This window comes from Periplaneta americana, chromosome 13 (genome assembly GCF_040183065.1).
Source record: "Periplaneta americana isolate PAMFEO1 chromosome 13, P.americana_PAMFEO1_priV1, whole genome shotgun sequence".
NCBI lineage: Eukaryota > Metazoa > Arthropoda > Insecta > Blattodea > Blattidae > Periplaneta > Periplaneta americana.
The window spans coordinates 34,134,277-34,145,431 of NC_091129.1; the positions used below are offsets into that span (position 1 = coordinate 34,134,277).

Consider the following 11,155-nt stretch of genomic DNA (forward strand, 5'->3'; position numbering starts at 1 on the left):
TGTTACCAGAGCCTGGGCCATCAGTGTTGCCACATTAGAAAATTTGTACGAACTTTCATGTTCAGTGAATATTCGAATCTAAAATTAGTATATTATCTGTTGTGTGATGTGTTTTAATAAAGAAAATCCATCAGTTTTTATGTTATTTAGTTATAATCAAGTGATTGAGAAATAAGCTTCAACAGTTGACATAAAATACGTGCAGCTATATATTTTTTTAATTTATTCAATTATTTGGCAAAATCTTGTATCCAGAACTAGCCTGGTCCCTTTGATACCGGTTAAGAGGAATTCTATTGTAATATAATCAATATTTAGAAGTTGATCATCCACATTGGGAAGTATTTGAGCCTGAGAGTATAGAATCTCAGAGTTAAGCTGAGTACACCATAGATTAAAGATTGTAATTTAATCACACATATCATTTATAACTCTTTGAAACCATCAAGATTAAAAAGCCAACTATAGCAGTAAAAATATTCTTGGTATTGAGTATATCACATTTCATCGTGCACTGTACTATAGTCATTTCACAATATTCACTTTTGCTGAGTTATGAATTAGATGATTCAATTTTAAGAATATTAAGAAAATTTATTACTTCGAACTTGATTGTAATTTGTAAGTAGCCAATATTTAAATTCGAAACTGTATTCAATTAATACTTGAATGATTTTGCCAAGTGAATATGTTCTTTGGAAATATGGAAATTATGGGCAGATGTAAGTTTCAGCTTTTCCTTTGTTAGGAGGAGAAGTTCATCATGTCAGTTTGCAGTTTGTTCCTCAATTTTTTTTATACCATCGTAACAACAGAAATCACGCTCTGATGCTGCAGAAGAATATGGGAGAGACAGCACTGTCTTCACAAATTTTGTTAAAATTGGGAACATGCATTCGCCTACGTAATTTTTAATTTGAAGGACAGACTTACAAAATTTCATTAATAACTTAATTATTTCTGGTGTGTCCAGAAAGGTACAGTAGAACCCTGTTTATCCGAAATAAAGGTGGTGGAGTCATTTCGGATAACATGATTTTTTGGATAGTCGATGAGAAATATTTCTGTTAGTAAGATTGTCTTGTGGCCGGGTAGCTCAGTTGGTAGAGCAGCTGGCTACGGACTGGAAGGTCCGGGGTTCGATCCCAGGTGGTGACTGGATTTTTTCTCGTTGCCAAACTTTCAGAACGGCCCCGAGGTTCACTCAGCCTCCTATAAAATTGAGTACACGGTCTTTCCCGGGGGTAAAAGGCGGTCAGAGCATGGTGCCAACCACACCACCTCATTCTAGTGCCGAGATCATGGAAAGCATGGGGCTCTACCTCCATGCCCCCCAAGTGCCTTCATGGCATGTTACGGGGATACCTGTGCCTTTATTACTATTGTCTTATTTATACTTTGTATATCACATTTATTTTGACCTACTATTCACATTTTATTATGCATTTTTTTTTCTTTCTATATGTTATATATTAAGTCTGATTTCTACTGATTTGTTGTTTACATTATATTATGATTATCTACTTCAGTCTTGTGTGTAAAATTGTAGTGTACTTTTCTTTGTAAATTTGTAGTGTTTTTTGTATCGCAGTTTTACTCCTGGTTGAGTGTTAGAGAAGGCTGTATGGCCTTAACTCTGCCAGGTTAAATAAACCATTATTATTATTATTATTATTATTATTATTATTACTATTATTATTATTATTTCGGTATTTTGCGGGAATGTTTTAAAAGTTTGGATTTGCATTTAATCCAATCAGAGATGGTTGATACTCCTACTCCATAATCGGAAACAACATTTCGCAAAGATTGTGCCACTTTCCACACATCTCACGGCTTCCAACTTATCCTTTATTAATACAACAACATGTTTTCTTTTACTTGACATCGCACTCGCGTAACTAAAAAATAAGACATACCGATAACGTGATAACTGCAACACAGGTAAAATGAATGAGACATTGGAAACTTACCTCGAATGCATAGACCATAATCCTGTAATACCGGGTAGGTGGGAGGATGGGGGGCAAAAAGAACATCTCACTTAATGGGACTGGCCGCGCCCGGTTACTATACAAAACAAGTATTTGAGGGATGGAGGTGGAAAACAGATGTAGCATTGCTGAGAGGACATTGACACTTGTAGCCATGTAGCCATGTTATAGGGGATGAACAAAATATTGCAGGGATAAACAAAACATTGGCTGTTTTTTTACGTCGTTTCGGATAAGCCGGATTTTGTTTAAGAGTTTTACTGTACTAGATTTCAATAAAAAGTACTAGCATACAAAATGTATTCATGAAGTACCAGGAATGGCAACCCTAGTGCTCATTCATTTCACACCCTAAAATATTCCAGTATTTTGTGAGAAATCCATTTCTAATTGTAATTGTTTCGTCCTGTTTACAGTGATTCATGAGAATATGGTGTATCCGAACATAGAGAATTCATCTGTTCAGCATGGACTGTCTTGTCTGCAGTGTGGAAAGATCTTAAGTTCCCGAGGAAGTCTCCGCAGACATATCAGTGACAAGCACAGTGTTCCTGTAGGTGTCTTCAGGTGTCAGTTGTGTGCAAGGAGCTACAGCACGCAGAACAGCCTTAATAAACACCGTTACACCTATCATAAGACCAATCGTGTGACTACATGGCAGTGAATGTGCAGGTCGTCAGTATTCACTGTTTGTGTCAGTAGTTCACAAAGGTATTTTTATAAAGCAGTAGAAACTTTGAATGAAACATGTCATGTTTGTAAATAAACATTAAAATTGATATAGAAGTATTACAAAGAAAACTGTTAGTATGAATCAGGCAAAGATTATTTCGTATAATATCTTGTTTTATTATATTTTCATGATGGCGAAGTTATCGAGGAATTGCAGTTACATATATTTTAAAAAAAACTTATGACTATGTTTGTACAGTAGAGCATCGATATGCGAAACAATTGGGGACAAGGGGTGTTCAGATAACTGATTTTTCGGATAACCGATCATTTCCGAAAACAAATTGTACCCGTGTCATAGAAGCAATATGAAGCAAAGAAACACTGATATTAAACACAAAACTGTACATACAGTATATATTTTGTATCACATGTCTTACAAATAACACAGAGAACTGACTAGCCTAGTTGACAAGTTCAAAATGGCAATATTTCGGCAGTTTGCGCAATACGGGGCAGAACTCTAAGCACAACCCGCTGCTGTCATCCAGACTGTAGCGAACTTGAAACACTTGGACAATGCCCTAAAGGCGAGCTGCTGATCAATGCTAGACATTATCGTGTACGACATGCTTTGGCGATATCGTTAAAAACTCTAAATTGGGAGATTCATGAGGAAGTACAGTACATTGTGTATCATCAGATGGTTCTTTTAGACGGGCAGACATTATTGCTATTAACAGACACTTAAAACAGGCTCTTGTTCTTGACCCTACTATCCAGAAGAAATCTATATATGAACCTTGTCTGCCTCATCTTTCTCAAAAGTACAACGTCCCTCTTAAACAATGGTCTGTCATTGGTTTGTGTTTGGCAGTAGAGGTTCTATTACAAAATTCACATGGAATTATCTTAAGGAACTTCACATTCCTTTTGATTATATAATGTCTGTCCTTATAAACATTATCAAGGATTCCCTTCAAATATTACATCATCATCATCTTCATCATCATCATCATCATCATCATCATCATTTCAATTAATCCACTTATATTTGCCTTCAACAATTAACTTTCTTTTTTCTTTAATGTATCACATCACATTATATTGTACATGTTTATTGTATTCAGGACCCTTGTGGTCACTCAAATTCTTTGAGCTGATGTCTATAATTTAGAAAAAAAAATATATATATATATATATATATATATACAGTTTAGAAAAAGAAGTCCAATTGTTTTTTTCCTTCAGAGGTGACTGGTTTTTTTGCCGCCAAATCTCGCGCAAATTTGAATTTTCCGACTGGAACACTTTCAGTTAACCAATGTTTCGGTTGATCGGTATTCCGATAATTGATGCTCTACTGTACTTTAAATAACTTATAAATTTATGAGCATTCACAGGTTGTTAAGGTTGTCTCAGCTAAACCAATACACAAGTTATTGATAGAAAAATATTAAACAGAAGTTATGATGTTTGTAAAAACAATTGAAGAGTGTGATGCCAAAACTCGTTCAGACTAATTTTATGATTTTTACATATATGTGATTATGTTTGAGACCTCTGTCATATTTTAAGTTTCTTTTCTTCCTAAACAACGCCAATCATTACCTAACAGTTTGTGATATTGTGCATGTCACTTGAAAACTCGCTCAGTCTGTAGACCAGTGGATAAAAAGTCTAGCCAGTTCTTTCATAAAAATGGACTGAACGCAGTTTGGGATCACGCTCTTCAGTTGTAGATTACAAATTATAATTTTCAGTAGAATAATAGAGGGAGTTTCCAGGAAGTTTTCGAATTTAGTTGCTTCGATGGCCATATCTCACACCAAAAAGGCGGAATTCATCACAAACTAAATAAATTAGTGAATAAATTTGTCATTATCACAGATATATTGAGAAGTAGACTAAAATATAAAGATTATGAAATAAAATACACAAAATTATATAGTTCCAATTGTGACATATATTTGTAAAATTTTGGCTATAATATTAGCAGCCATTTGTATAAAAATTGAGTCAACAAAGACATATTTTCTGAAGTCTTCAGTTGAATATACTTATAAAGGAATGAAATACAAACAGGGAATTTTCATTTTCAGTTGTAACTGATTGCAACATATTGGTAGACTGAACAATAGTGGGTTCCGGTTTTCCTCCCTTCTAAAAACCTATTAATTGTAGACCAGTTAGATATGGATATGTAGACCAATTGACAATGCGATCGAAATAGTGTCTCTTCTAAATTAGATACGTATAAGAAGTTTTAATATACTATCCTTTTACAGTTTTGTTTATAAAAACTTAGTTAGTATGTAAGTTGCGTGAAAGTTTGATAAAAATATATTTAGCCTATGTTAAAGTTAATTTTTATTTCTCTTTTCATGCTATTTTAGCGAAGATCAGTGATAATGTTTAGAATATAAGCCATGTACAGAGTGGTCCGAAATGAATGGGATGACTACAAATTTTATTTAATTATATAATATGTAAGTTAGAGCTGTGAAGCAGTATTGTACATATGGGCTATTCCATATGAAATCGATCAGTAAAAAAACTCGCTTTTTTTTATACTCTAATTTTTTCCCTATTTATACAAGGTGCTGAGGACAGTGCATTTTCAAAAATATACTATCGAAAGTCAAACGGTTTTCGTATTATTGAGCGACAAATTTAGCGTATTTTATAAAAACAAGCCTCTTTCAGCGCTCAGAACTCTGGAACCATTTACTGCAGAACATTGAACGAGAGCTTATTTTGAAGCTGACATTTGGTAGGTTATGTTAAGAAGTAATTCTTATTTTTATTTTACACAGAGAGACAGATAATTTGATTTTACTTGCTTTTATGCTTTTTGGCTATTTGTAAAAATGTAAAAAAAATATTGAGAAAAAACCTTGCATTATTAAGAGGAATTCGGCACTGTTTGCTTAGTGGTATGGCAATAAGTTTCGAGGGTATTAAATAGATTATTTTCACATGCCTAGACTTGAACAGCGCAGTACCGCACACACAGGCTGAGAACTGAAGATAAGCGAGCTTTGGGCATCATTATACTCCTGTGTTTATGAAAACCTGTGATAAAGCTAGCACAGTCATTACTGCTAGACGACACATCACGTGTTTATGTCTCCTGGCCTTGCTTACCTTGGCTAGCTCCCACCTCACAGTCAGCTGGTTAGTTCACGCGCATACTATTTATTTTCTTTATTTGATATTTTCAATACTTTCTTATCAACGTGCCATCAGTAAAAAATATGTGTTTTATTTGTACTTTCAATGCGGAATCTAACTAGGCCTATATATTTTTAAAATATTTTTTCCATGGCAAAGGTGTCTTAATGAGGAAAAATCTAAATTTCTCCATTTCCATAAAAAGTAAGAAAATTTGTTTATATGTCAATATAAACTTTAATTTCTCAGCATCAAAATAAACCATGATTTGATCATTGGGTGAAAGGGTTTCGGAGCTACAACAGTTTAAAGTTGCACATTTTATGAAAATACGATAAATTTAAATATTTTTAATTTAAACACTATTAACTTCTGATGCCTCAAACTTTGCACAAAGCATTGCATCACAGTTCTCTACGTACAATAAAAGTTTTATTGTATTTAGAAATTGTAAGGTCAATTTTCTCTATATTTCGGTCGATTTGAGATGGAATAGCTCATGTGCAGAATCACTTCGTAAGTGTTCTATGTGTGTTCCCTGAGTTGCAAACATCCAAGCAGTACTCAGATTCCTCCGATGTATGACGTATGATATAACATCTGTGCACTGATTCAGACAGCTAGCTGCCTTTAAAATTCGATATTGAAGCTCTCCCAGAGATTGTGGCATTGGTGAAGTGTACATATTGTCCTTAGAAAACCCCCAAAGAACGACAAGAAATGTCGTATCTGATGAACTTATTGACTAAGTATCAAACCACCTTGGCCTATTCAATTTCCTGGTGCTCCTTATCTCGTTTCTAAGCGAAAATATGGCAATGCTCTTTTCTCATCCAGGAAAGTCCTGCTTCACCTGAGCCACAACTAGTTCTTCAATATGTCCAGATAAATCATGCCAGTAATGTTTCTCTCCAAAAAAGAAAAAGGGGCCATAAATTTTGCTCTTTGAAACAGCATAAAAACATTCACATTTGATCAATTGCTCACGAATTTCACATTAGCGTAAGGTTTCTCGCTTTTCCAGATCCTCAAATTTTGTTTGTTTACATTTACACAAAGTTGAAAATATATCTCATTGCTAAACACAAGAAACAAATTCTAAAGTCTCGTCTCTTGCCATAAGTGTAGACAAGTTTCCTAGAGAAGGCCACTGTTTCCATTTTATCAACTTCAAATAGTTATTGCTTAAATTGTAAGGCTTAAAATGCAGTCTCTTACTTATGCTGTTCTATTTGAAATTCCTACTGATGCTTCGAGTTGACTTGTGAGAACTTGGGACAAATGATTCTCTAACTCACTCCACATCAGTAATAGATGGCCGACCGATTTCCACTCTTACGGATGTGGCCTTTGTTTAAAAGTAATTATACCAATGTCCCTCTGATTGAGGTTCTGGCTGATATGTACATCTATTATCAGACAGAACATCTCACTTGACGATATGTGTCAGAGGAAGAACAATTGTTTGTATGCATCTGAAGTCTGACTAGTGTAATATGTAACTAGTGGCTGATGTATGCAATGAAGGGGGAAAGGAACTCGCCACCCTACCACATTATCTCCTGGCCTAGTTGCTTCATAAGTGGTGCCTTCTTGGTGTCACTTGTGAGATTCAGACCTGTCTTCGGACAGTTGAGTGAACACCAAAATACCAATGTCGGATTAATCTCTTATTGGTTGGGTTGTTAATAACAGTCGGAAACCATAGGTTCGTTCCAACAAGCGGTTCATGGATCAGTTCATGCACGGTTCCTGTACTATCTTATGCGCATGTGCTAATTGAGCATCTGCTATGGGATCGAAACTGGACTGGATGCTGTTGGAACACTTTCGCGGATCGTTATGTACTAAATCCAGAGATGCTATAACTGTGATCATCTTTGCTAAGAATGGGATGCTTATTATTATCGTTTCGCAGCTAATTCTAATTGCAGAAAATATAATTTCGATCATTTTCTATAAAAAGATGACAAAAAATATGGAAGGCAAGAATTCCGCTAATTCAGTGTTGTGTACTGGGAGACTCTCATCTAAAAATAGTTCTTTTTTTAATTATTAATGTATGCACGTTATTTATTATACTTTTAATCAAAGCTGCATGTTGAAATTGTAATTAACTATTTCAATACCCAAATAATTTCCATTCCCTTTCTTTTTGGCGAAAATTTAAACTAAATCTCTAGTTTTATTATTTGTCTGTACTGTCACTTTTCATCTTTAACCTCATTGATGTGAACAGTCAATCATGTCTTTCTTCAGTATCCAGGAGACGTTGGTGAGCTTATGCGCATGCATGTCTCGCGTACTCTTCCGTACATGCCTCAATCCGCGAACTATTTCTGACCATTCCGAACCTGTGTCAAAAGCTTGTTGGAACGCCCGACTGCAGTACAACATGTTTCCGGTTCAGGACTGTTCAGAATGTGTTGGAACACTTTTTCTATACTGCACATGCTCACGATGGTTACGGATGGTTCCTGACTGTTGTTGGAACGAACCTTATGTTGAACTATAGTCATGGATTTCATCTCATCAAGCCATAAACAACAGTGAGGTTTTTGATGTTGGGTTGCTATTTTATTTTACAGGCAGGAAGACAACTGCAGCATGCATTGTTGAAACGTGGTGTTTCCTTTATATTTCATTGTTTTCAATTGTCTAATTATTCCATTCATTTTGAACCATCTAGTATTATGCATAAAGAAAGAAATAATTTTTTGTAATGCTTGCGTCATTACTGACTTTCAATTACAGAGGTCATTTGTTATGATGAAAATAATAATGTTATGAAAGAAAATACTACTAGTTAATTTAAAAGTATTATTCAGTAGTTTTGTGAAATAAGTAATGAAACAGAATAAGAAGTGTGAACTACTGGCATACACCACTTTATCCCTAATAATGATGTACAGCAGATTTTGTGGCCAAACCTTTTGAGTTTGTAGTACCTAGTTTGACTTGAGCCAACATCAGTTCATGCAGTATCTGTTATTATTATTTAATATGACTGTGTAGGGTATTTACTCATATGTTCAAGAAAAACAGAAGTTTGATTTCTTAAAACAAAAGTTTCCTCGTTTATTTAATACCTTAACATCTTAGTTTATACAATTTTAGCATATTGCATTTATGATGTATTATTTTGCAGTAACTTTAACACACATTTGTAGAGATCGGATTTTTATGTAATATCAAGGTGTGAAATATGTGCATATTTATGTAAGAAAAATAAGCTGAATATGTACCAAAATATGTAAAATCATGAAAATATTTAATATCAATGTCTGGGAGGTATAGGATAGGTAAGACTCTCCAGTCGTGATTTCATAGAGCATCTGACTTTTTTACTGCACACTTGACACATTACTATTTTTCCATCTGTAGTGAAAGCTTCGTCCATCGCAATCCATGATTTTGTTTGTGTCATTAGGGTTGAAGATACAGGGGTCATTTTAGTTAGTTAAAAGTAGTAGCTAAACTCGCACTTCATACTGTAAGTACTAAAACTAGAGAACTGAGTGAAATGAATGAACAACAGTACTGCAAGCACTGTTTCGCTTTACTGGATTAGGAGAAAATAAGAGGAGATGGACACATGCATTTTAGCTGCTTCTTGTAAGAAACAAAGTACCGGTACCTACTAAAACTTCAAACTATAGGTACTGGTATTTACAAACTGTTGTTTGAAAAGTGACATTCCTGTCTCATTCAGAAGAGAAGGATTATTCCAGCCGAGAACCATACTTTCTAATTGCTCGGAAAATCCCATTTTCGTATAGGTCTACTAAATTTAAAGTAAAGAGATTGAGCAATAACCTGAAAAGCTATTTATTTTAATCTTTCAACATCTTCCAAGTGTGTTCCTTCAGCTTCTTTTCAAAAGTCGGCTACTTTATTGCGGCTCATGTCAGACTTGACATTAGGAAGGATTAGGAAGAGGGTGAGTAAGGTTGCAAATTGCATGGGAACGACTTGTTAAGATTGTGCAGAACAATTATAATATCTTTTCTTGGATAGGGGAAAAAAGGGTTTTTAAATCTGTGTATTTCAAATTGTAAACTTCTCCAGCAGAAATCCGTTAGAGAAGTAAAAATGAATAAACCCCCTAAATATGTAGATTTATGTAATATCAAGCCATAATATTTAATGTGGGGTAAATATGTAAAAATATGTAGTATCAAATTTTAATATATTAATGGTAATTACAAGATTCGCAAAGATTTGCTATTTATGTACGGTTAGGTTGAAAGGAATATAATATGTAATTACATAAAAATCCGATCCCTACACATTTGTTTTCTTTTGACATGTTTAAGTACTGATACTTTCATCAAGGTATTATATTTAATTTTTTCACTAAATAGGTTTCAAGTGTTCTACATTGAATTGCTTTGCATGTGAATCGATTCGAAGTGGCTGCACTTATCTCTTACATAATGAAACCTTCTAGTGTGGCTTCATATCTCGCTCCATTTTTGTTAAATTTGATCAAATAGTGGAAAACATCATAGTTCATATGTCTGATATTGATACATGTAGCCATATAGTGGTGTAGATGTAATACACAGGACTAATTTTAACTATCAGTATAGCGGTACTTAAATTTAAGGAACAAGTTTTCATAAAAAGGATAAACACAGTTAAGTCTGTGGAAACTATGTTGTTCATAATGGAGGAGATCAGAATAGTACCGGTAGGTATTGTCAACACACCATCAAGGACAGTGGCCTTTTGTAGTGTGATTGTAGATTATAATAAAACTATTCATGGCTTTTAAATGACTTTTCAACCAAATAGCTTCTTTTCATGAAACTTTGTGAATATGTCACGCCACTAACATGATTATCATAGAAACTTACATTTTCCTAACCATTGTAATAAGGGACAGAAAAAAAAAAACAACAAAAGTGAGGCCTATATTAAAGAAAGGATGAATTTTGTATTGCAATAAAAATGTTTGTACTGATGTGGCAAGGGATGTAATAGTGACAGTGTATGTGTGTGATACAGTAAACAAGATTCCTGGACATATTTAATGTGCACTTTAGAATACTTGTCTCCACTTTGAACCTTGTGATGTCAGTCTGTTCTTATGATGAATGAGTTAAAAGATCACTTTTCAAGCATCTTCACGATAGGGAAAACATAACTTTCTTTGAACAGGATTTTGAAAAGTGATACTGTGATAAATAGTTATGGTGTAGCATAGCTAAATTATCAATTTTCACACTGAAAACTTACTGGTACATGCAGATTCCAGTGAATCTAAATGTAATTTTTGATGGACAAATATTTTGGAGTGAGGTACCTAGGGG

At 34.3% G+C, this 11,155-nt stretch overlaps 1 protein-coding gene across 1 annotated transcript in view; it reads left to right on the top strand.

Annotated features, from left to right (window-relative positions):
* br (broad-complex core protein) overlaps window positions 1–10,869 on the top strand; it is a 263,269-nt gene extending 252,400 nt beyond the window's left edge. Inside the window, exon 6 of the mRNA XM_069843017.1 lies at window positions 2,411–10,869. Coding sequence (XP_069699118.1) covers window positions 2,411–2,658 — 248 coding nt within the window. The 3' untranslated portion in view covers window positions 2,659–10,869. The remainder of the gene's footprint in view (window positions 1–2,410) is intronic.
* The last annotated feature ends 286 nt before the right edge of the window (window positions 10,870–11,155 follow it).